Consider the following 25,027-nt stretch of genomic DNA (forward strand, 5'->3'; position numbering starts at 1 on the left):
TAATCACTACAATAATGTTTGTTTTGGTTAGTTTTTTTGGCCGGGCAGTGTATATTGGAGTTCAACAAACAGAAGATCCATACCACTGTTACTGAATGCATGTTAAAGCCGGATAATATGCCTGACTTGTGTCTACTGCTGTTGGAGGAAGTTGGCGTGTGATACGAGTGGAGGATGAGGTCGTCTCTTGTGGTGTCTGGGGGAGAGAAGGGTCTGCGGGCACGACTGGGACGAATGAGGCATCTGCTGTGCCAGACTGGGCATCATGTGGATGCGCAGATGGACGAGGAGCCCGGCGTTTGGCTCAGGAGCTTCCATCTTCTGGACCTTGAGGAACCCAGTGAGGTCAGTGCTGATGGTGATCCTTTGACAATGGCTTTTGCGTTCATTTAGTGCATGCTTTTATTCAAAGTGGCTTCCAAATGAGGGACGCACAAGTGATTCATCCTGAACAGAGAAACTTAAAGGAATAGTTCACCCTAAAATGAAAATTGTCATCATTTACTCTTCTCAACTTCTTCCAAACCTGTATGAGTTTCTTTGTTCTGCTGAACACAAAAAAAGATATTTTAAAGAATGTCGGTAACCAAACAGTTGATGGTCCCCATTGACTTCCATAGTATGGAGAAAAAAAAAATACTATGGAATCATTGGGGACCATCAACTGTTTGGATACTGAAACAAAGAAACAGGTTTGAAACAAGTTGAGGGAGAGTAAATGATAATTTTAATTTTGAAGGGTGAACTATTCCTTTAAGTAGTGCTGCTGTATAAAGATCCAAAGCTGGCTAGAAATGAGTTAATGAACTAGGACAGAACAACCGTAACACAGTAAAATGTATATCCATCCCTTCTTAACCCCTTGATGAATATTTGTTGATTGCAATATATGAAAAATTGTTGTCAGCTTCACTTTTGTTGAATGTAACACAACCATTCAAAATTTGGGGTCAGTACAATTTTTGGAACAAATTAATGCCTTTATTATGCAAGAATGCAATTGATTCAAAGTGACAGTAAAGACATTTATACTGTTACAAAAGCTTTTTTTTAATACTTTATATTCAACAAAGAATCTTGAAAAAAATATGGGTTTCCATACAAATATTAAGCAGCACAACTGTTTTCAACATTGATAATAATAAGAAATGTTTCTTCAGCAACAAATCACCATATTTGAATGATTTCTGAAGGATCACGTGACACTGAAGACTGGAGTAATGCTGAAAATTCAGCCTTGTATTCAAAGGAATAAATTACATTTGAAAATATATTCAAATAGAAAACTGTTTTATTTTGATTAAAATCGGTGAGCATCGGAGAGACCTCTTTCAAAAACATAAAAAAAACGTACCAATACCAAACTTTTAAATAAGTTAGTGTATTTGTAAGAAAATAAAATGAAGATTAAAGCTGCAAGCCGCGATGAAAGGGCCCTTGCACCCGTGCACCCAATAGAAAAACAGAGCACGGTGGTATATAAAAAATAGGTGGACTACGTCAGTCATTTGTATTTGCCACACTGCTACCAGGTGGTGGCGCAATGACTATAAATAAATTTTGCCGCATAGATGTGTCATCTACCAGGGCACTTATCAAACATGTGAAGTCTGGGGCAGATCGGACATTGTATACCTGAGTTACAACAACTTCCTGTTTTGTGGTGTAAATCGCATGCATTAGCACTTATCCAAGTGTTGCTTGATTTAATGTGTTTCTAGCATGTTTGGGACTTCATGGCATATTTAAATGTGTTTCAGGGAGTGAATAGACCCGTTTCACATTTCCGGGTTTCTCAGAGCGGAAGTCGTCATAGTTGGGTTAAATATTATAGCTGTGAATGAGAGAATACATTAAATATGTAGTGATTTCACAACTTTCAAAAAGGGAAAAAATCGAGAGAGATTGATAACAGCAGTGAAAAGAGAGAAATATGTTCATTTTCACCATCACTCCCATAGCCGCTATCACTAAACACCCTCACAGCAGCGGTAACTTTTTTTTAATTGTAATTTTATGCAAAAGTAATAAAATATAAAGTCTTAGTGTTATAAATGTACTTTTTTTTTTTTTTATGAAAATACAAAAAACGTTGCAATTTTACGATATTGATGACTGTTAAAACGCGTCATCACAGTCTGTGAAAAGGGTCTATTTCAGTGTCAAGGATGCCATTTCCAGCAGGTGGTGCTATGACTAACTGAATATTGGCATATAGATGTCTTCAGGCCAGGACTCTTATCAAACATATGAAATTTCATTGTATGCCCGAGTTACAACAACTTCCTGTTTCATTTGTGGGGCCGCCACTGAAACGGCCTTCAGCGAAAACTCAAGATCTTCACAAATGAACATCGCTGAGGCCTTAAGATTAGACTCTTTAGGAGGAGTTTGTTAAAGTACAACGTCTGGAAATGGCCAAAACTGCAAACATTTTGCTGAGAAAATTCAAAATATCTCACTTCCTGTTTTTTTTAAGGTATTGGGCTGTTACATGTGTCTACCGAATTTCATACTTGTACGTGAAACGTAGCACGAATGACGCTTAATTTATATTTTTATATTTATTTATCGAGCCCTTTTGCCTCAAATAATTCTGAAACCCATATCAGACGTACATTTTCACCACTTCTGATAAAGTTTCATGAGTTTTCAAGCATGTTTAGGCCCTCAAAAATGCGGTTAATTTTGGAGAAGAAGAAGAATCGACCAAGCAATTCGAATAGGGTCCTCACACCATCGGTGCTCGGGCCCTAATTATGAGAAAAGTCAGAATTAGTGTGTCAAAAGTGGTTTAGGTAGCATCACAACCCTGAATGGTTAGAAATGATGTAAAAGATCAGTCCACTGTAGTAAACACCCTCATAGGGTTAAAATAAACTAAGGCATTGACATTTACATCCTAAGCACATGCTGTCCTAACAAAGTGTCTTTCAATAAAACTGCTTGTATTTCAATAAAAGCAATCCATCACCAAGAAGCTCACTAAAATGTACTACCCGACCAGAATGTTATTAAGCATGTCAGTAATGAAAAGTATTTTAGCATTGCTGGCATGTAAGATTTTTGTGTGTGTTAGCTATTGAACCTGGTTTTCAGACTTTGTTGCACCATGGAATTGGATGGTAAAACAAAATATTTCAAATTAATTTAAAATAAAGAAATAAGGATCTGTTTGTTGGAGTGTATGAATGCACACACATCAGCATGTGACCTCTGTCTTAGTAATGAGTGGTATTGTTAGTGGATAATGATATGCATAAATACTTTAAGCATGATGATTGCGGTTTGTCAATAAGAGTTCAGTATAGTGTGCGTCACCCATTGTTGGGTTGTCGTGTCTCTATGAGCATGGGGTGGGCTTCTTGGAGGCCACTGCACATTCACAGATCTACGTCAGAGAGAACAGAAAGACATTAATGAACTCACTGTACCCAGAAACCAACAATCTGCTCATTGTCTCATTGAGATATTGTGTGAATGGGGTTAAAATACACACAATATCTCTATTTCCACCATCTTAGGATCTGCAGAGTGGTCTCTGAGTCATTTGTTCTTTTCCTGGATAAAGTGGGCTGCAGTAGTATTTGCCAGTTGATCAGCACAATTTTGGGATTTGAAATGTAATTTAAACCTTGACATAAACAATGACACATAAAATGTAAAATTAATTAAATAAAAATATTTACGATTCTGCATGTAGGTCAAAAACCTTTTTTTGTAGCCTACCTTTGTACAAACAATCAGATTTCCTTTACTTCCATTGATTAAGATGAAAATATGGAAAGTTTATTGGTAAATAAAAGGATTTTCACTTGGTCTCAGACTTTTTGGCTGCTCTCTAAATTACAAAGGGAAAAGTTTGAATTAATTGTGTATTATACATTTGATGTTGTTACTTTTAGCTTTGTGTAGCCTACGTTTATTTTAAATCCTCAGAATCTTTTTGTTTAACCTGAATTTTCATACAAAAAACAAAAAAACTATCAGAAACACTCGATATTATTGTTATCAATTTAGCAAAGCAATGCAAAGTTACTTGGTAGACTCCCCGACGCGATTGGACATGCACCTAATTAATATTCACGATTCAAGCCTTCACCATAGTACGATTCGCTGATCTTCGCGTAACGTAGTTAATATTAATAAGCACGCCCCGTACGTCATGCTAGACGCCATGGTCTACGCAGCGAGACCAACCCACGGCAGTTAAAGCGCTTGACAGGTGCGCTGTGTGCTATTTAGACAGCTAAAATAAAACTCCGACATAATCATAACGAAGATCATTTTCTTCAGTCAGACTTCTGTTAAAGCATATATTTATAATTGATGACAATAAATATAGTACAGTAGGTATGAAATGTACAGTAGGTTGACTTTATCTTCACTGGAGTTTTTGATTAAACCGGACTTCGCAAAGTTATTCATTCCCTGCATCTCCATAGACATGACAGTCAACTTTGACACCAGCTGACTAAGGAATATAGTTTCCAAAGTTTTTGCTGCGCTAATGGAAAGTCGGAACGCTTACACTGCTTGAACACGGCTGAAGAATAGAGAGCTGACAACATGGGCAAATGGGAGTTCACAATGGTAAGTCACTTTTTGAGTTAAGCTGTTTTATCGAGGACATTAAGTCTGTTGAATGTGATTTTAAGAAATTAAAATGACTAGAGAGAAATAACTTTCATCATCAGAATGAACCGCGGGTTGTTGTACAGTGTCGCGCGGCGTTCAGCTTAGGCTATTTTTCTCTTCCCTTGAATAGCTATAGGCTAGAAAATGCTGTATTTCCTGTTCTTTCTTTGTGGACATCTCACTAATGTTCTCCTGTCACTGACAAAAACTCAGTGGTTTTACATTTAGATGAGATATTGGCTTTAGGAAAGCGATTAATAGGCTGTTGACCCTAGGGTAATATGTAATGAGGGCTCAGGGAAGGGTGTGGTGCTGTTCAATTGTCCCTTGGGAGTCTCTAACAGAACTCATTTTGTGTTTGTTCTCAGACCCACCTGTAGATTGAAGATGTCTTGTTTCACAGTTGACCTGTGATAGTTTCAGCTTTCCCTCCCCCATCATTCCCTGTGTTTTGTTCCATGGCACTGTTTTAAAGGAGACACTGGCTTGGAAAGCTCTCTGTTTTGCTTGACTGGAGTTTCTGGGAAGAATGCACTTGTGATTTTCACAGCAATTGATTTGTTGGAAGAATAGACTGTCCTTGGGTTACTTGGAAGCGCAACCTTTTCCAAATGTGTGGTTTGCATATTATGTATATTCTGAGCAATGATTTGTGAGATATAGAACAAAACAAGTTCCTCAAAACAGTTGTACTGCTTAATATATTTCTGGAAACTGTGCTATTTTTTCCCCCACAATTCTGTGATGAATATAAAGTTCAAAATATCTGATTTTTTTTTGTAACATTATACATGTCTTTACTGTGACTTTTGATAAATTTAATGCATCCTTGCTAAAAAAAAAAAAAAAAACATTTTTTTTACTGACCTCACACTTCTGAATGGTAGTGTATTTTGTTTACAATTAATAGTGTTGAGTTATAGGTGATTTTATAGCTAGTCATTATTTTGATAAATCAAAAAAGAAAATTGAATAGACTTTGTTTTAAGAACATTTTAGTACAATGTGGAATTGTTTCATATTTCTTTTTTTTTAAAAACTAATAGCATGTAAATGGTGGGAACATCCCGTGCCTCAAGAATCTGTGACCAGTGACACCATTATGCTAATATGTTCTCAAGTCAGGTCGTCTAATGCTGGTCACATCTGAATCAGTCAACAACCACAATAACCAGCCCAACAACAACCTAGATTTGCTGAAAGAGAAAACACTGGACTTAATCTACTTCTGTGTATCACACAGTCTGTCTTTGTTTAAACCCCAAATGTTTTTTTTTTATTATTATTTACCCACAGCTGTTATTCATTCAGGGATGGTATTTGCTATGCAAATAATCGTGGTTTCATTTTACCACCAATGAGGCTTTTTGTTGTAAACTAGTTATGGTTTTGCACAATGATTTCTCCTCTTTCCTTAAAAAATGGAAATGAGAAGTCTTCTTGTGTGGGCATCATTGAACAGTGTGTTATTGTTAATACCGTAAACATGTTTGGTGTATTTGCTTATAGCATAATTTGAACTTTATTTTACACGATTTTGTTGAGAAAGCATCTGCTGAGAACATAAATGTAATATGCAATGCATTCTCTTCTCAAGCCAATGAAGATAAAGTGTATTCACTCCTCCTGACTTGCAATTTGGATAACAATTTGCCTGTATTTTCCAAACAACTCCTGTTTTGTATATTTCTTCCTGGACTCGTGAAATGTTAGCTCAGTGCTTTGCAGGCATTATTTTTAGTTTTCTTCTAAAATCTCATGACGCACTGCAGTTTCATCAGGACTGCACAGTTTTTGTTTTATGTAGCACTGCAATGGGCATCATATCAGCTGCAAATTCAACATGTTTAGCCTGATGATCTGTTTGTCCAGGACCCAGTGCAGGAGTGGGGAGAGGAGGTGGAAGACGGGGCCGTCTATGGGGTCACTCTTCACAGAGAACCCATCCAACCCCCACCTGATGCCGCTGAGAACGATTCTGCCTCTGGCTTCATGCAGTACCGCACACTGAAGGTCCGCAGGCTTAAAGCAGCCACTCTGGAGCGTCTTGTCACAGAATTGGTGAACCCGGAGTGCCCTGACCCAGATTACATGCAAATCTTCCTCTCCACCTACAGAGCCTTTACCTGCGCAAATACTCTCATAGAACACCTGTTTCAAAGGTGAGCATACATGCTCAGTTAAAAAGTTTAATTGCTGCCTCAGAGGGTTCAAGGACATTAAACTAACATAATATTATATATATATATATATATATATATATATATATATATATATATATATATATATATATATATATATATATATATATATATATATATATATAATGTTAATAAGACATTTATATGAGCAGACATCAAATATGAGCAGCAACATATTTGAATGAAAGATCATGTGACAGTGCAAATGGGGTTAATATTTCACAATATTACTGTTTGACTGTATTTTTGATTATATAAATGCAGCCTTGGCGAGCATAAAATACTTTTTTACTTAGTTAGTTTGGGGTGTATATACAGTAGATAGTGTATTTTTTTTATTTTTTTTTGCAATTTATATGTATAGCCAAAATTAACAATTGTTATTTCAATGTTTTTTTTTTTTTGCGTTCCTTAGAGGAACTTTGCATTCTAATTTAAGGTTGTTAAGAACAACTATATTTTAATGCTTTTGCGAGTGAACGCAAAGTTTCTCTGGGAAATACAACCATTTTGCGGGCAAATGCTCTCTATATATATTTTTTTTACTTATGACTCCATTTCTACTAAAAAATAAGCATTTATAATCAATCAATATTAGCTTGGTTTTGTCTAAAACACACTTAAATGTCTTTTAGCTCTTTAGTCATAATGTTATAGTGCCTTGAAGACCTGTCAGCCTGTTACCTTTAGTTTTTGACACAGCTATCCCTCAGGTATTTAAATATGATATTTACACCATGTAGGTAAGGCTTAGTGAATAATCAAATGAAGGGGGAAGCCCAAATTTCCAAATTCAGTGTGAGGCTAAGTGTTTCCCATGAGACACACAATGACTGGCAGTATGACAGTCACACCATACATATCAGTGATGCAGTGGAATGGAGGAGAACACCTCACATTGTAGAACAGGTTTCACTTGACTAGTCAGAGGTGGCAGAGGCTCTTTTGTTGAACATTGAGAGTCCTTTGTGTTCTGTTGAACCATAAATAAAGGCAATATGCCTTGAAAGAACACTTGTGACACGTTTGTGTTAAAAACATGAACAGATATTGTTGCAATGTTCATAATGCTAAAGCTTCTTTCAAGGGTTTTGGGAATGTTTTGAATATAAACTTTAGACTTATTTATTTGTCTCTGTAGAGAGGACATGGTCACCAATCTGGACAACAGTGTCTGTGTCAGGAGGTGAGTTGAATCTTCAGAAACGTCCTGGAAGTCTTTAATTCTGCTTAATTTGTTATATTCTGTGGTCAAATATGTAAGGGGTGTCCAGTCCTGCTTATGGAGGGCCACTGTCCTGCAGAGTTCAGCTCCAAACCTAATTAAACACACCTGAACCAGCTATTCAAGGTCTTACTCGACATACTAGAAACTTCCAGAAAGGTGTGTTCAGGCAATTTAGTGCTAAACTCTGCAAGACAGCGGCCCTCCAGGAGTGATTTTCCCGCTTATTAAATGACTACTTATCACATAAGTAAATAATTAGACACAAAATATTGATTTTATGATTTTTTAAAATATTTTATGAACTCATTAACTATTTAAAAAAAAAAACGCTGGCGTGGAAAGAGTTAAACACAAAGCTTCTGTGAAGAAAACTGATCTTAGCAACACACTTTGAGCCTAAACGAATGAACAAGTTGAAACAAGACAGACATTAGGTAAAATGTACAGTTGTATCACTTATTGCATAGCTTTTCACCACAAAAATAATGATGGAGATATGGAATATTGATTTGAGAAGAAACCATTTTAAAGTTTTTGGAAGGAAACCAGAGAGAACACGTCCATGGTGTGATACGAGAGACATGAAAGAAGTGCCAGCCTCAATTACCCGAATGAGCAATCATTATACAGCATTTCCATGGTCATTATCAGGGAATAACTGACCTCAGAATGCTGCGACTGACCAATCAGAATCAAGCATTTCAGAGAACCAATGTTTTATGATCTTTAAATTGAAACTTGCGAATGCAACCATTATACTTGCATTAAAGTTTTGAAACTGGTTTTTCATCTTGGTAATTCATCCTAATTCCAAGAGCTTCAGTAATTAGTCTGAAATAATAATGTACTAACAAAGAGTGTGTGTTTATGTGTGTGCAGTTCTCTGCCCTGTCTGATTCGGCTGTGGTTAGATGAATATCATGAGGACCTTCGGGACTCTCCGGATCACCAGGCTCTCCGGCTACTCTGTGTTCATCTACGTCATCGCCTTTGTTTCAGACGTCTGGTTCATCAAGCCGATACTCTTCTCAGAAAATTTCAGACTGAAGGCAAGCCTTGAAATATGACTAATTTAGCTTTTATGCACATACACCCAAAAAAAAAACAAAAATGTGCTAAATAACTTCTTATGAATCAACAGACAAGCACATGGCTACATCAGCAGAAGCCAGTGCTGCTGGTGAAGAGAGTCCAGCAACTAAAGACACCATGGACAGACGGGACCTAGAAGAGATTGGGGATGTACTGGCATTCCCCGCACTAGACATAGCTGAGCAGCTCACGCTATTAGATGCTGTAGGTGTCAAGTTTTGCATACTGAGGCTAGTTTTTATTTTTGGCCTACTTTTATTCATCTGTTTCCATTTCTTTCTCAGGAACTCTTTGTCAAAGTGGTTCCTTTTCACTGCCTTGGCTGCATTTGGTCTCAAAGGGACAAGAAAGAAAACCGGGATCTAGCACCTACGGTCCGTGCCACCATTGCCCAGTTTAATGCCATCACTAACTGCGTTATCACCTCTCTGCTGTGCCCTTCTGCCACCTCCCCTCTCGGCTCCCCATCCTGCCCTCGTAGCAGCCCTACACACAGGGCAAAGATTATTGAAAAGTGGATCTCTGTGGCTCAGGTGTGTAAACATACTATTGATAGTTTTCAACGTTTAGATCTGGAGGGAAAAACATTCATAGAACTGCAGCACAGGCCTGTACATTTTCCATCTGTTTCAAGTCAGAAGTAATTAGATCACCTTTCAAAAGAAGAGTAAACAAAAATGTGAACAAAATTCAAGTTTTGTTCACTGGTGATCCATATACAGCACTGCTGCAGTATTTCACTAAAAACAGCGGGACATTCCAAAACACTTCATGTGAAAAACACTTAAAGGGTTAGTTCACCCAAAAATGAAAATTCTGTCATTAATTACTTACCCTCATGTCGTTCGACACCCGTAAGACCTCCGTTCATCTTCGGAACACGAATTAAGATATTTTAGTTGAAATCTGATGGCTCTGAAAGGCCTCCATTGGCACAATGCACGGTTCACTCTCAAGACCCTTAAAAGGTACTAAAGACGTTGTTACAAAGTCCATCTCACTACAGTGGTTCTACAATAACTTTATGAATCGGCGAGAATAGTTTTTGTGCGCAAAAAAACCCTAAATAATGACTTGTATAGTGATGACGGTTTCAAAACACAGCATCATGAAGCTTCGAAGCGTTATGAATCAGTGAGTCGAATCATGATTCGGATCGCGTGTCAAACCGCCAAACTGCTGAAATTTGGCGATCCAAACTGCTGATTCGACTCACTGATTCTGCGTTCATCTACTTGCCTGTACACTACTATAAATAGTAGCTTTAGTACATAACTTTTGGCACTTTAGTGGTTAATAAACAAAACTGCATGTATCTTACGGAAGAACATTATAGCTGGAGCTACTTCTGTTTATGTCTATGACAAGTCACGCTGGTACTGGGCTACTCCGCAGCGGTGGAGACCCAACTGGTCTAAAATAGTTTGAATAGAAACACTTATTATAGGCGCACCGTAGTGATTCAAGATAAGACAAAACCACGGTTTGGAAAATGGATTATGATGTACTCGCTCATTATATACATTTTGTCTTACTACATTAGTGCTTAGTACAAACCTGGTAAAAATAGCTGGTGAGCAATGGAGGAAAGCCTTGTTTTGCCCTCCAGGTGGATGGGTGTGACGTCATGTGAAAACTATGAATAGGCATGTATGTGAACGCAAACTTAAATGCATGATTGCATTCTGAAATGTGTCAGAGCGCAAATCATAATGCAAAAAATGCCTTAGCTCTGCCACACGGAGCACTATAATAGGCATTAGCAGAATACACTCTGCTGAAGTTTTCTCTTTCCTGTTAATTACTGTCCTGACAGAGCTACAGGTTGAAGAGAATCTTGTTGAGCAAGTTAAAAATAATCGAATTGGTGACATGAATTTGAATGGAACAGACATTTAAAGATAACTGTATCACTTTATATTGGTGCATATTTCATCCGGTTTGAATTTGTGAAGTTAATATTTCTCTTCTTTTCTTAAGACTTAGATTTTTTTTTCCATTATTTTAAGCTGATTTGTTCTTTTTATTTTTATTTGTATTATAGGAGTGCCGTCAGTTGAGAAACTTCTCCTCTCTAAGAGCCATCTTATCTGCTCTTCAGTCCAATGCTGTCTACCGGCTAAAGAAAACCTGGGCGGCAATCAGCAGGTAGTGCTTTCTGATCCTGACACAAGCAGCCATTAAACCATTAAAGCACACAGTTTGCAAAATAGTAAATGTAAATCCATAAAATGTGCAATTTCAGGGAGAGTATGACTGCCTTTGATCAGCTGTGCGACACCTTTCCCGATGAGAACTGTGTGCTGATCAATCGAGAGATCCTCGTAGAGGTAAGTTTCACCACTTTGCCTGTTTTAAACCTGTTGTCTACCCTAATCTTCTAAAAAGTTTGACATTCAAAATTTGGGGTCAGTAAGATTTTTCTTATGCTCACCAAGGCTGCATTTATTTAAGCAATAATACTTTAAAAACAGTAATATTGTTGAATATTAGTACAATTTAAAATAACTAGTATCTATTTTAATATATATTTCAATGTAATTTATTTCTACGATGGTAAAGCTGAATTTTCAGCATCATTACTCCAGCCTTCAGTGTCACATGATCCTTCAGAAATCATTCTAATATGAGGATTTATTGCTCAAGAAACATTTCTTCCTATTAACATCAACAATGAAAACAGTTGAGCTGCTTAATTATATTTTTGTGAAAACCATGATATACTTTTAATGATTCTGTGATGATTAGAAAGTTCAAAAGAACAGCATTTATTTGAAATCTTTTATTAAAAATGTTATTGTTTACTGTCACCTTTGATTCATTTACTGCATCCTTGGTGAATAAAAATTATAATTTCTAGCCACACAAATCGTACTGACCCCAAACTTCCATCAATATCTAACACTTTGGCCTGCAATGTGCAAACAGGTGCCTCTAATGATTTAACATTATGTGTAGCAACTGATAGCACTGTTGAATCTCTGATAAGATTATGACGTGATCTCATCCCATGGCTGTTTTTATGCTCTTTTTACTATCTCAAAAGATGCTACCTGGCAACATTCAATATTTTCCACACCACTTTTCACTCTAGCTCACATACAAAGAGTAAATCAATAGGAGCTGGACGAAGATGAGGTTAAAAAATGCAGAATCATCCTGTTGGCAAAGGAGCCATTATGGAGGGAAAACATCCCACAATGTTCTGCAGTGTTTAGTGTTCAATGTTTAACAACAAAACATTCATTGTTGTTATCTACGGTGGCTTGTAGTAGTCTGTTCCACTCCTCTTTTGCCTTAATCTTTATTATGTTCTGTAATTGTACATAATCTAGAATTGTGGCATCTCTTCGGGTGTGGGAGATTGGCTTTGAATGCCTTCTAAAGTGATTTATGTAAATGTTTCTCCAGGCCAGTTGTTTCAGTGTATCTTATGCTCGGTTTGCAGTCATATGCTTATCTAAATCACTGCTTGAGATTGTTTGCATTTAAGTATGCTAAATGTTCTTTCATCTATTTATTTGTGATTGCTTTAGGAAGGAAACCAGTCAGCCGAGGTAGAGACTCACTCTGCACCAAAATCTCCCAGACTTAGTCCTACATCTAAGCACACGGTAAGATTCACTAGAGCCATTTTCATAATAACAAGGCCCTTCTGTATGTTGTGCATTTGTCTTATTTAAGGTCACTGGCACAACTTGAGCTGTTGTTTCTGGGAAACAACCACCCTGTTTGGGATGTATGCATCTGCATCAGCTAATTTGACTAAAGTAATTTCATTTCTAAAATGAAAATGTGTCTAAATCTTCCAGCTCTGGAAGATATGAGTATAAATTATAACTGTTTTGGCTGGCATTATGGTAATACCCTTTTGAGTGTATTAATTAATATTAAAACACTCAAAAGGGTATTACCATAATGCCAATCGACACCGTTTGATGGACTCAGGTTTATCATCAGTAAAGATTCTTCAACAGTGTGTTCGTCTTATTAAGATATTTATACTTGGCATAAATCAATTTTAGCTGTGCTTAAAAGAGGACATTTTAATTGAAACACCTCTGTGGATTCATGTGTTTAAATATAGTATACAGTACCGTTCAAAAGAACCATTTTTTTAAAAAGAAATGTATACTTTTATTTAGCAAGGATGCATTAAATTGACCATAAGTGACAGTAAAGACTTTTACATTGTTACAAAAAATTAGATTTCAAATGAATGTTTTCTTCATTACAAAATCCTGAAGAAAAAAAACTGTATCACGTTTCCACAAAAATATTAAATGGCACTGATTACAACAACTGTTTTCAACATTGATGACGATAAGAAATGTTTCTTGCACAAAATCAGCTTATTAGAATGATTTCTGAAGGATCAGGTGACTCTGAAGGCTGGAATAATGATGCTGAAAATTCAGCTTTGCAATCACAGGAATAAAATAATTTTAAAATATATTATAATAGAAAACCGTTATTTTAAATTGTAATAATATTTCACAATATTACTGACCATGTTTTTGATCAAATAAATGCAGCCTTGGTGAACATTAGAGTATTTTCAAAAATATTTTTAAATCTTACAGACCCCTTTTGATCTTTTGAACTATAGTGTATTTTTGCCTGTAAATGTACAACTTTGTTTTTCTGGCAGAACCCCTCCAACGGCGAGCTGCCGTACCTGGGCACTTATCTGACCGTTCTCACCATGTTGGACACTGCACTAAGTGATAATGTACAGGTGAGAATTGTTTTCTGGCCTTAATTCATGTCATAGACATAATGTTTTCTATTTCAGAGGTTTTTTTTTATTAAAAGATAAACTTTGTTCTTTGTGCTCACAGGGAGGTCTCATCAACTTTGAGAAGCGTAGGAAAGTAAGTACAATTAACTTAAATATTGTTTTAGTGAAAAGAAGCTCACTAGGTTTTGGTCCAGAGCTAGCATGTCAAGAGTGTTAACGCAAGGCTTCTCTGTCTCCATTCCTTTCTGTGTTCAGGAGTTTGAGATTCTGTCTCAGATCAGGCAGCTGCAGGCATCATGTGCTCAGTACACTCTACAATCACATCCTCATATCATTTCCTGGCTCAACAACAGCATGCCCCTTTCTGATCAGAAGAGGTGAGACGCTTCTTGCACATTCTGGTGTGTTCACATTGGCATGTTTGGTTAGATTAAAACAAACCCTGGTGCCATTGCTCTGTTAGTGCGGTTCATTTGAATAAGTGTGAACGCTGCCATCTGAACCCTGTTGTGCACCAAACAAGCGGACCAAGACCCATCTTTTCAAAAACAGGACATGATGTCACAAGATGCAACCCTAAAAAGGACAGAATGCTCATGCATGCCTGTTTTTTTCTCGTCATACATCAGAACCACATCTCCTCACAGCAGATCTTCATTTGTGTGTGCGACAGAATGATTCCTTTTACACACATTATAAGCTCTTCACAAGTTCTCAGCTGGACAAAATACCATCATATGTAGGGTACGCTAGGGGTTGCACAGACTAGTGGTCTAGTCGACTTTAAAATAATGTGATAATAGTATTATAATAATAATTATAATAAAATATAGTAATGCTCTGCCATGACGCTTTAAGCTTGACGTCGACTAGCCGCTGGCCTGTAGAAGGCACAACAGGATAAGCCATTTCCCGACACGCACGCTCCGTTTCCAATAGTTAAAATGACAAATAAATACATGCTCAGAGAGCTCTTCACAAGACATGTTTGATTATGCCATCTGGATGCTCAAAATTGATCGGGAGAAAGCACGTTTTAAACCGGTAAGTTAATCACCATTCTAAACGAATGCGTGCTGCATTGTAATGTGCACACACATAGCTCGCACATCACATGGAGATTGCACGCGCCGCACACAGAATCATTCAGTAGCGTAGAAATGTATTGTCAACACTGTTTCTGTGATTTATCAAAATAGCGTAGAAACTGAAAAGTTCTAGCATATATTTCTTGATAACTAATACTCACAGCTATAAGTAGAGAGACACTGACAGGTAGAATTAATTCACACACAATCGCTCTCTCTCACTAATGCATTTATATACACTCACCCAAAGGATTATTAGGAACACCATACTAATACTGTGTTTGACCCCCTTTCGCCTTCAGAACTGCCTTAATTCTACGTGGCATTGATTCAACAAGGTGCATTCTTTAGAAATGTTGGCCCATATTGATAGGATAGCATCTTGCAGTTGATGGAGATTTGTGGGATGCACATCCAGGGCACGGAGCTCCCGTTCCACCACATCCCAAAGATGCTCTATTGGGTTGAGATCTGGTGACTGTGGGGGCCATTTTAGTACAGTGAACTCATTGTCATGTTCAAGAAACCAATTTGAAATGAATCGAGCTTTGTGACATGGTGCATTATCCTGCTGGAAGTAGCCATCAGAGGATGGGTACATGCGGTGGTCATAAAGGGTTGGACATGGTCAGAAACAATGCTCAGGTAGGCCGTGGCATTTAAACGATGCCCAATTGGCACTAAGGGGCCTAAAGTGTGCCAAGAAAACATCCCCCACACCATTACACCACCACCACCAGCCTGCACAGTGGTAACAAGGCATGATGGATCCATGTTCTCATTCTGTTTACGCCAAATTCTGACTCTACCATCTGAATGTCTCAACAGAAATCGAGACTCATCAGACCAGGCAACATTTTTCAGTCTTCAACTGTCCAATTTTGGTGAGCTTGTGCAAATTGTAGCCTCTTTTTCCTATTTGTAGTGGAGATGAGTGGTACCCGGTGGGGTCTTCTGCTGTTGTAGCCCATCCGCCTCAAGGTTGTGCGTGTTGTGGCTTCAGAAATGCTTTGCTGCATACCTCGGTTGTAACGAGTGGTTATTTCAGTTAAAGTTGCTCTTCTATCAGCTTGAATCAGTCGGCCCATTCTCCTCTGACCTCTAGCATCAACAAGGCATTTTCACCCACAGGACTGCCGCATACTGGATGTTTTTCCCTTTTCACACCATTCTTTGTAAACCCTAGAAATGGTTGTTCGTGAAAATCCCAGTAACTGAGCAGATTGTGAAATACTCAGACCGGCGCGTCTGGCACCAACAATCATGCCACGCTCAAAATTGCTTAAATCACCTTTCTTTCCCATTCTGACATTCAGTTTGGAGTTCAGGAGATTGTCTTGACCAGGACCACAGCCCTAAATGCATTGAAGCAACTGCCATGCGATTGGTTGATTAGGTAATTGCATGAATGAGAAATTTAACAGGTGTTCCTAATAATCCTTTAGGTGAGTGTATATGTAAACTTTATTGTGCTACTTTATCTGTATCTGATTCAGATCGAGCAGAAATCTGTGAGAAATATAACGACCCAAAGACAAAATAACTGATAAAAAAGCTGTTATGTAGGAGCAATAACCTTGTGGACAGCGCTGTGTCATATGCCATAGGTGTGCACAAAAAAAAAACCTGCGTTCGCGTCTCAGCTCAAGGTTCAGACTTATTTGTTAATTAATGACGTCTTCAGCGACTAGTCGACTCGACTTTCATCACAATAAATGTCGACTGAAAATCTGAGGTCGTTCAACCCCTAGGGTATGCACATCAGTGATGCGCGGGTTGATCCAAAATGAGCGGGTGCCCGCGGCCACCCGCGGTTACCCGCGGTTACGAGTCATCCAAAAATATTTTTAATGATATTCGGGTCAAGGTCGGTCGGATCGTCAATAAATCCTTATTTACCTTTTGAATGTTGAGCGTTATTAACTTTTGAATAAATGCTGACGCGGGACAAAATGCCCGATTTCCCAAAACGTTGAGCTGAGCAATGCCATTGTACCATTTTAATAGGCTACTTTTAAACGCATTTAAAGTCAGTTTTATGTATTTTCTGAGAGGGGGCGGGATTTTTGTTGGGAAAGTCGGGGGAGAGACGCACACTTCGATTAGACTGGATAAACACATGCAGCATCTTAATTGTTAAGAAAATTTAACGAAATAAATGAATAAATCAAGCCTGTATTACATAACACTAGGCTATATCATACAGCATTCAGAAAAATAACAGTTTGCGCTCCTAAGGGCTTTCACACTTTTCCAAATGTTTTCCAAATGTGGGCTGATGAATTCTTCAAGCCGGGTCGAAACATAAACATCGCGTTCATCAATAATATGCATCTGGAGCTGAAATGGAAAATGATGGGCCGCCTCAAGAACTTCCTGCTCTCGCTGCTGCACCTCTGAGCGCACCACGCCAGGGCCTGAAACATTTTCTCAATGGCCCAATGAGCTACGATGAGCATTTACTACTTTTAAAAAATGCGGGTCAGGAAGCGGGTCGGGTACAATATTTTCTTCTTTTTTTTTGCGGTCCGAGTTGCGGGCGGGTTAGTTGAAAACGTCGGTCGGGTGCGGGTTGTTTATACATTGACCCGCGCATCACTGATGCACATACAACAGGCGCATTTATCCCAGCAAACAGCATTGTTTTGGATGTTCGGTAAGTTTTGTCTTGAAATACACGTCATAAAAGCTGACCAATCAGGTTGTGAACGTATCCCTATGCCTTTAGGTTCGGTGTTAAAAATGCCAATGTGAATGCTAAACAGACCAGCACTAAGTGTCTGGACCAAACAAACCAAGCAACCCGAACTACAAGTGTGAACACACCCTAAAAGAAATGACTTTGAATTCAAGGCAGTGGTATTTCGGGTACTTCAGAAGATTGTCATCTCACCATATCAGATGTTTGGATACCAACTGTCAGTATTTCTTTCTCAACAGTTATGAGTTGTCAAGAGAGCTGGAGCCACCAGTTGACCCCTGCCCAGGCTCACCCAACCACTGGAGCCACCGCCTCATATCCAAGAAACTGACCTCGTGAGTGATGTTATTCGCATTTTCAAAGCAGATGTTTCCATTTTATAGACTTAAGGCCCCAATATACTCACAGCATTTTTCACTTGGGTGTAAAAGGACGTTTTAAATACATTTGCTGCGATATACTGTAAGCAAACATCCCGACGCCACCTTCGCTGCTGAGAGCGACATTTAGATTAATATATAAATATGTGCTGCTCTCAATAACAAAATAAACACACAACAAAAATTACAATAATGAGAAAACAGCATTTAAGTAAGCATCTAGTGTTTGCACCAGCTCTGCAGTTCGGCACTCCATTCAGTCACGTCACGTTTATTTGTATAGCATTTTATACAATAGATTGCTTTAAAGCAAGCAGCTTTACATTATTAAACATGAAAAAAACATGTCAGTGTCGCTTTCAATTAGGATTATAACTTCAATTTGTCCATTAAAGCAGCTCTCCAGAAATGTCACACCAGTTGGTTCTTTGATTTCGCATGAAGTATACAGGGGCCTTTCTCAGACTCAGAAGGTAATAAGAAATTTTGCTAACTTCCTTGTTTTTCTGTGATGTGTTTCTCTTCTGCTTACTGTAGATTGCTGTCTGGGAGTGAGAACTGCTCAAAGAAAACTCTTGCTGATCAGATCAGTGTATCATCCTCTGGCTCCAGTGGCTCAGAGATGGAAGATCTTATCAACCCCTACCTCTCACCAATTAGCTACAAAGTACAGGTAAAAACTGCAGACTAGAGCTACAGATGTTTTGTACTTTAGTTTCTACAATATTTTCTTCTTTTAATATAAGTGTAGGCTATCACTCGATTAAAGCGTTTAATCAAAATAATTATGATATGTTAAATTAATCAGTAGCACATAATGCCATTTATTTGCTGAGAAATTACATTATTGTGGCTGATAAAAGCACTGAATTGACTAAATGTGGCTTTAAAAATTCAGTATATTGATGGTTTTGTAGATGTAGGGCTGTTCACTCAAACTTCGTTCTCAAATTCTGTCTACACAGTTTTTGTGTACATTTATGTACACCAGCGTTAACTAAAACTGTTAAAAACATTTTGGGTCATTGAAACTAAGCTGAAATAAAATACATTTTTAATATTTGATGAAGAACTTAAAAAATGTAAATGGAAAGTTGAAGTACTAAATTAGTACTAAACTAAAGAAAAAGTAAAAATTGTGAGTTATTATCTAGCAATCGCGATAGAAATTGTGAGATAAAAAGTCGCAATTACCTTTGTATTTGTTTATTCTGTGGCAGAAACAAGTTTCCATACAAAACAGAATTACTAAAACTGAAAAATATACAAATAAAAAAGGTAATTCAAAACAAGTAATCCAATAGTATATTAAAAACACTAAAATAGCACTGATGTACATATACGTCAGACGGATGTCTTCAGCTGTTGCATGACGTCTTGTTGTGTTCTCAGTGTCTTTCGGTGTATGCGGGTCAGGGGGTATAATTAAGTGTGTTGTTTTTTATTGCATTATTTATTTATAATTAATTTAAATAAATCAGTAGTCCTGAATCTGACTGGCCTAATATAAACTCAAAACCTATTTGACCATATGTTTATACTGTGGTCTTTGGGTTCCATTCAGGTGTTTGTGACTGATTTGTTTTGCCTTAACCTTGCAGTCATAAAGTAGTTCATGTTTGCACTATCAACAAAGAGCTTTAGTGAAGTTGACAGAACACAGTGTTTTAGATAACAACTCTGCCGGCCTGTTGTTTTACATAAATTACAGAAATATTTATTGCTTGCAATCTGTGTTGCTATCTGATGCACCTCATATTGTCACGTATGCTACTTAAAGGAAGAGTTCACCCAAAAATGAAATTTATCTCATAATTTACTCATTCTCAAGCCATTCTAGGTGTATATGACATTAATCTTTCAGCCGAACACAATTAAAGTTATATTAAATATCCTGGCTACTCCTATGTCATACGTCGGGTCAGAGGTCACCCTTCCGCCAGTATTCGACTCTCTCGTGAACGGCGTTACTGGCGTCGCTGGAAGCCAGTGATTTATAGATTATAAAGTTTTAAATATGGATATTTTTCTTACAAAATACCATCGCTCTGCTTCAGAAGGCGTTTAATAACCCACTGTAGTTGTATGGATTACTTTTATGATAGATGGATGCGCTTTTAGGAATGTCAAAAAATCAGACACTATTCAATGCCATTACAAAGCTGGGAAGGCCAGGATATTATATAATTAACTCAGATTGTGTTCGGCTGAAAGAAGTAAGTCATATATACCTAGGATAGCTTGAGGGGGAGATTTTTGGGTGAACTATTCCTTTAAATATATCTGAAAACCCTGTGCTGTTCTTGCAGATAATTCGATGTGTTGTAGTAAGTAGTCTTTCTCCTTTCTTTCGTTCAGTCACCGTCTGTTTCCTGTCAGGACATCTCAGTAGACGCACCCACCATCTCTCTGACTCCACCCACCTCCTTTCGAAGATCCCTACAGGCAGATCTGTCCGACAGCCCCTCCCCTACTTCATCTGCAACATCTTCATCATCTTCGTCATCCTCTCCTTCTCTCCAGCTGCACGCTGCCCTTCATCCAATGTACAACAAGCAAGTTGCCGATACTTGTATTATCAGAGTCAGCGTGGAATTTGGCAACAACGGAAACATTTATAAAAGTATTTTGGTAAGTTGACTTTAACAATTGGTGTCTCATGGTCCTAGATTTCTGCTTTGTTCTGTTGGTCTTTTTTATTTTACAGTTCTTGTTAGCAGTTGGTAGGCAATATGTCTGTTGATGGGCTAGTTGTCAGGCCCAGTGATTCTAAAGTCTTGAAACAGTATCATCTCTTTTTCTTTAGATAACCAGTCAAGACAAGACAGCTCAAGTGATTCAGAGAGCTCTGGAGAAACACAACTTGGAGGAGATGAACTGCCAGGATTTTAGTCTCACACAAGTGCTTTCTAATGACAAAGGTGAGCTTCTTGATTCTATGTATGGCCTTGAAAGTGTATTTAATTAATATAGTTATTTTAGTATTATTTATATATAATTGTAGTATCTGTTAATATTTTTTAATTAACTTTTATTTTAATATTTTTATCTTTATTTTAAAGGGAAAGTTCACCCAAAAATGAAAATTCTTTCATTAATTACTCACTCTCATGTTGTTCCAAACCGGTAAGACTTTTGTTCGTCTTTGGAATACCGAATGCAAATCTTTTTGATGAAATCTGAGACTTTTCAGTCCCTCCATTGACAGCTACGCAACTGACGCTTTGACGCTTCAAAAAGTTCATAAAGAGATTGTAAAAGTAATCCATATGAATTGAGCGGTTTAGTCCAAATTTTCTGAAGAGACAAAGTCGCTTTATATGATGAACAGGTTGAATTTAGGCCTTTATTCACATATAAACATTCATCAACTCACACATCAGTTGTGGTGAACGGAACCTCAAACATGTTCGCTTGATGTGCGAGAACCAATGAGGTTCATTCTCATGTTACGCAGCACATTTGAGCTTCCACAAGAACCAATGAGGTTAATTCTCGTGTTACGTAGCACATTTGAGCTTCCACAGGAACCAATGAGGTTCATTCTCGTGTTACGTAGCACATTTGAGCTTCCACAGGAACTAATGAGGTTCATTCTTGTGTTACGCAGCACGTTTGAGCTTCCACAAGAACCAATGAGGTTCATTCTCGTGTTACACAGTACATTTGAGCTTCCACAAGAACCAGTGAGGTTCATTCTTGTGTTACACAGTACATTTGAGCTTCCACAAGAACCAATGAGTTTCATTCTTGTGTTACACAGTACATTTGAGCTTCCACAAGAACCAGTGAGGTTCATTCTTGTGTTACACAGTACATTTGAGCTTCCACAAGAACCAATGAGGTTCATTCTTGTGTTACACAGTACATTTGAGCTTCCACAAGAACCAATGAGTTTCATTCTTGTGTTACACAGCACGTTTGAGCTTCCACAAGAACCAATGAGGTTAATTCTTGTGTTACGCAGCACGTTTGAGCTTCCACAAGAACCAATGAGGTTCATTCTCGTGTTACACAGCACATTTGAGCTTCCACGATAACCAATGAGGTTCATTCTCGTGTTACGCAGCACATTTTAGCTTCCACAAGAACCAATGAGGTTCATTCTCGTGTTACGCAGTACATTTGAGCTTCCACAAGAACCAATGAGGTTCATTCTCGTGTTACGCAGCACATTTTAGCTTCCACAAGAACCAATGAGGTTAATTCTCGTGTTACGCAGCACATTTGAGCTTCCACAGGAACCAATGAGGTTAATTCTCGTGTTACGCAGCACATTTGAGCTTCCACAAGAACCAGTGAGGTTCATTCTTGTGTTACGCAGCACATTTGAGCTTCCACAAGAACCAATGAGGTTCATTCTCGTGTTACGCAGCACATTTGAGCTTCCACAGGAACCAATGAGGTTCATTCTTGTGTTACGCAGCATGTTTGAGCTTCCACAAGAACCAATGAGGTTCATTCTCGTGTTACGCAGCACATTTGAGCTTCAGCAAGAACCAGTGAGGTTCATTCTTATTATGTAGCACATTTGAGCTTCCACAGGAACCAATGAGGTTCATTCTCGTGTTACGCAGCACATTTGAGCTTCAGCAAGAACCAGTGAGGTTCATTCTCGTGTTACGCAGCACATTTGAGCTTCCACAAGAACCAATGAGGTTCATTCTTGTGTTACGCAGCACGTTTGAGCTTCCACAAGAACCAATGAGGTTCATTCTCGTATTACGCAGCACATTTGAGCTTCAGCAAGAACCAGTGAGGTTCATTCTTATTATGCAGCATGTTTGAGCTTCCGCAAGAGGTTTGTTTTCGGACGTCAAGCAGGTTCGGGTTGAGCTTCTGTTTAATGATCTGATCAATGTTTGTATGTGAATAAAAGCCTAAATTTAATATTTTCCTTATATAAAGCAATCTTGTCTCTTCAGAAAATTTGGACTAAACCACTCAATTCATATGGATTAGTTTTACGATCTCTTTATGAACTTTTTGAAGCGTCATAGGGATAGTTGCTCATACTGTCAATGGAGGGACAGAAAGCTCTCATATTTAATCAAAAAGATTTTAATTTGTGCTCTGAAGACGAACAAAAGTCTTAGAGGTTTGGAACAACATGAGGGTGAGTAATTGATGACAGAATTGTCATTTTTGGGTGAACTATCCCTTTAATTTTAAATTAAATGTTTTATTACAAAATTGTATTATATATTTATATTTTATGTTTATTTAGCATGCAATAAATCAATGTTATATATATTTTTTTATATTAGAGTTGCTGATCCCAGACAAAGCCAACGTCTTCTATGCCATGTGCACCACTGCCAACTATGACTTTGTGCTTCGTCAGCTTTACAAAAAAGTAAGCAGAACGCCTGGTTCATCGTGGAGCCCTGGAGCGGTACTGAAGGGACGCAAGTAACGTGAATGACAACCCACAACATGGTGGGTGTAATACATGAAAATGTGAACAGAGACTATATAACCACATGGACTACTGGGTTGACTTTGCATAGAACAAACGCTCTGTTAGCAAACAAAGAGCTGATGAGGAGAACTGGTGACTACTGGATGTCGAAACTCAGATACATTTAAAAACAGACTTATGGATGCAGAATTGAGCACGTCTACTGCCAGTTTATTCAAAGATTTTGCTTTGAAATGGGGTCATGCAGATGATTTTTCTCAGTTTTGCTGAGAAACATCTGTATGTAGGTGGATGAACACATTTGTTTTAAATATGACTTATAAATGTAAGCTTTTATGCAGCTAATATTCAGTGGTAGGTTAAAACTGAATAGAAAGATACATTAAGTTATTTAGGTCATTTTCTAAATGACAATGTTGAGATAATATATTTAAATATGTTTTAATATAATTTTAATAAAGATCACATTATTTTAATAGCAATATTTAAATATTTTGATGCATTTCAGTTTTAGAGTATTTAATTTAACTTTTGTATGTGCACATTAATCTCTTTGTTTCCTTTCTGCATCTGGTTTTATTTTTTAGCTATTTGTATGTGCAATAATCTCAAACCCATAAGCTGTTTCTCTTCTAAAACTTTATTTTAAACTTTTATTTAAGACTTGTACTGATGGAAAATGTTTATTGATGTGTGGCATGTGTGCCTAATCTTTGTCCTAATGAAAGATGTTCGCACTTCATTATCACTTTTAGAAATACTTTTCTTTTTTAAAGTTGCTTTTCTAGTAGTGTCAAATGAAGTTACTCATCCATATTGGATATCTTGTGACTTTCTGAGCAAATGCATTTCGGAGAACTGAAGAGCACTGGGTGCACTAGATGAATCTCGTTGACTTTGTATGTGTTTTGTGAAAGTTAAAGTAAGTTAGATGCTGAAGTCTGTGAAAAGTAAGTGCTTGGTCTGTGTGGAATAGTTTGCTGCTAAATAGTGGTGCAGCTGTTGTGTTTCTTGGAAACTTTAATAAGTGTTTTTTGCTAAATGGAAGGGGGCCTGAATCAGCATTAAAAGCACACATTTGCTGTTTTCACAGAAAGCCACAATTCCTGACTGAAATGTGTGTCTGTCTCTTTATGTGTAATTAAAAATTAATTTGGCACTTATTGTTGTGTTTTGCATTCTTTGATTTAAAATAATACATGCATTTCTGATGGTTTCAAAAATTATTCTGTTTTGTTTTCTATTTGTGGTCATAACACAATAATAATAATTAAAAAAAAAACATAAGTTCCAGTCAATATCGTTCATATCATGTTTCTTTTATATTTCAAATAGAAATTAGGTCTTATAACTAAATATACAACAATCAGGCACCAGTGTGACAGCTGAAGTGAATAACACTGACTATCTCTTCATCACAGCACCTGTTAGTGGGTGGGATATATTAGCCTCTTTCAGCAGGATAATGCACCATGCAACAAAGCAAAAATGGTTCAGGAATGGTTTGAGGAGCACAACAACGAGTTTGAGGTGTTG

At 37.6% G+C, this 25,027-nt stretch overlaps 1 protein-coding gene across 2 annotated transcripts; it reads left to right on the plus strand.

Moving 5' to 3' along the window:
• The first annotated feature begins 147 nt into the window (after positions 1-147).
• rgl3a (ral guanine nucleotide dissociation stimulator-like 3a) lies at positions 148-24,655 on the plus strand. Of its 2 annotated transcripts, none has more exons than XM_079841590.1 (17): positions 148-345; positions 6,511-6,800; positions 7,981-8,025; positions 8,947-9,116; positions 9,209-9,363; positions 9,444-9,692; positions 11,204-11,307; positions 11,405-11,489; positions 12,696-12,773; positions 13,811-13,897; positions 14,001-14,033; positions 14,156-14,277; positions 17,929-18,024; positions 18,607-18,742; positions 20,428-20,700; positions 20,876-20,990; positions 23,337-24,655. In XM_079841590.1, exons 1-17 carry the CDS (start codon positions 175-177, stop codon positions 23,483-23,485), a joined length of 2,358 nt encoding a protein of 785 aa, XP_079697716.1. In that variant the 5' UTR covers positions 148-174; the 3' UTR covers positions 23,486-24,655. The 2 variants fall into 2 exon arrangements, with proteins under 2 accessions (XP_079697716.1, XP_079697717.1); XM_079841591.1 differs by lacking the exon at positions 148-345 and adding an exon at positions 4,198-4,593.
• The last annotated feature ends 372 nt before the right edge of the window (positions 24,656-25,027 follow it).

The sequence above is a fragment of the Gobio gobio genome (assembly GCF_949357685.1).
Source record: "Gobio gobio genome assembly, chromosome: 17".
NCBI classification, from domain to species: domain Eukaryota; kingdom Metazoa; phylum Chordata; class Actinopteri; order Cypriniformes; family Gobionidae; genus Gobio; species Gobio gobio.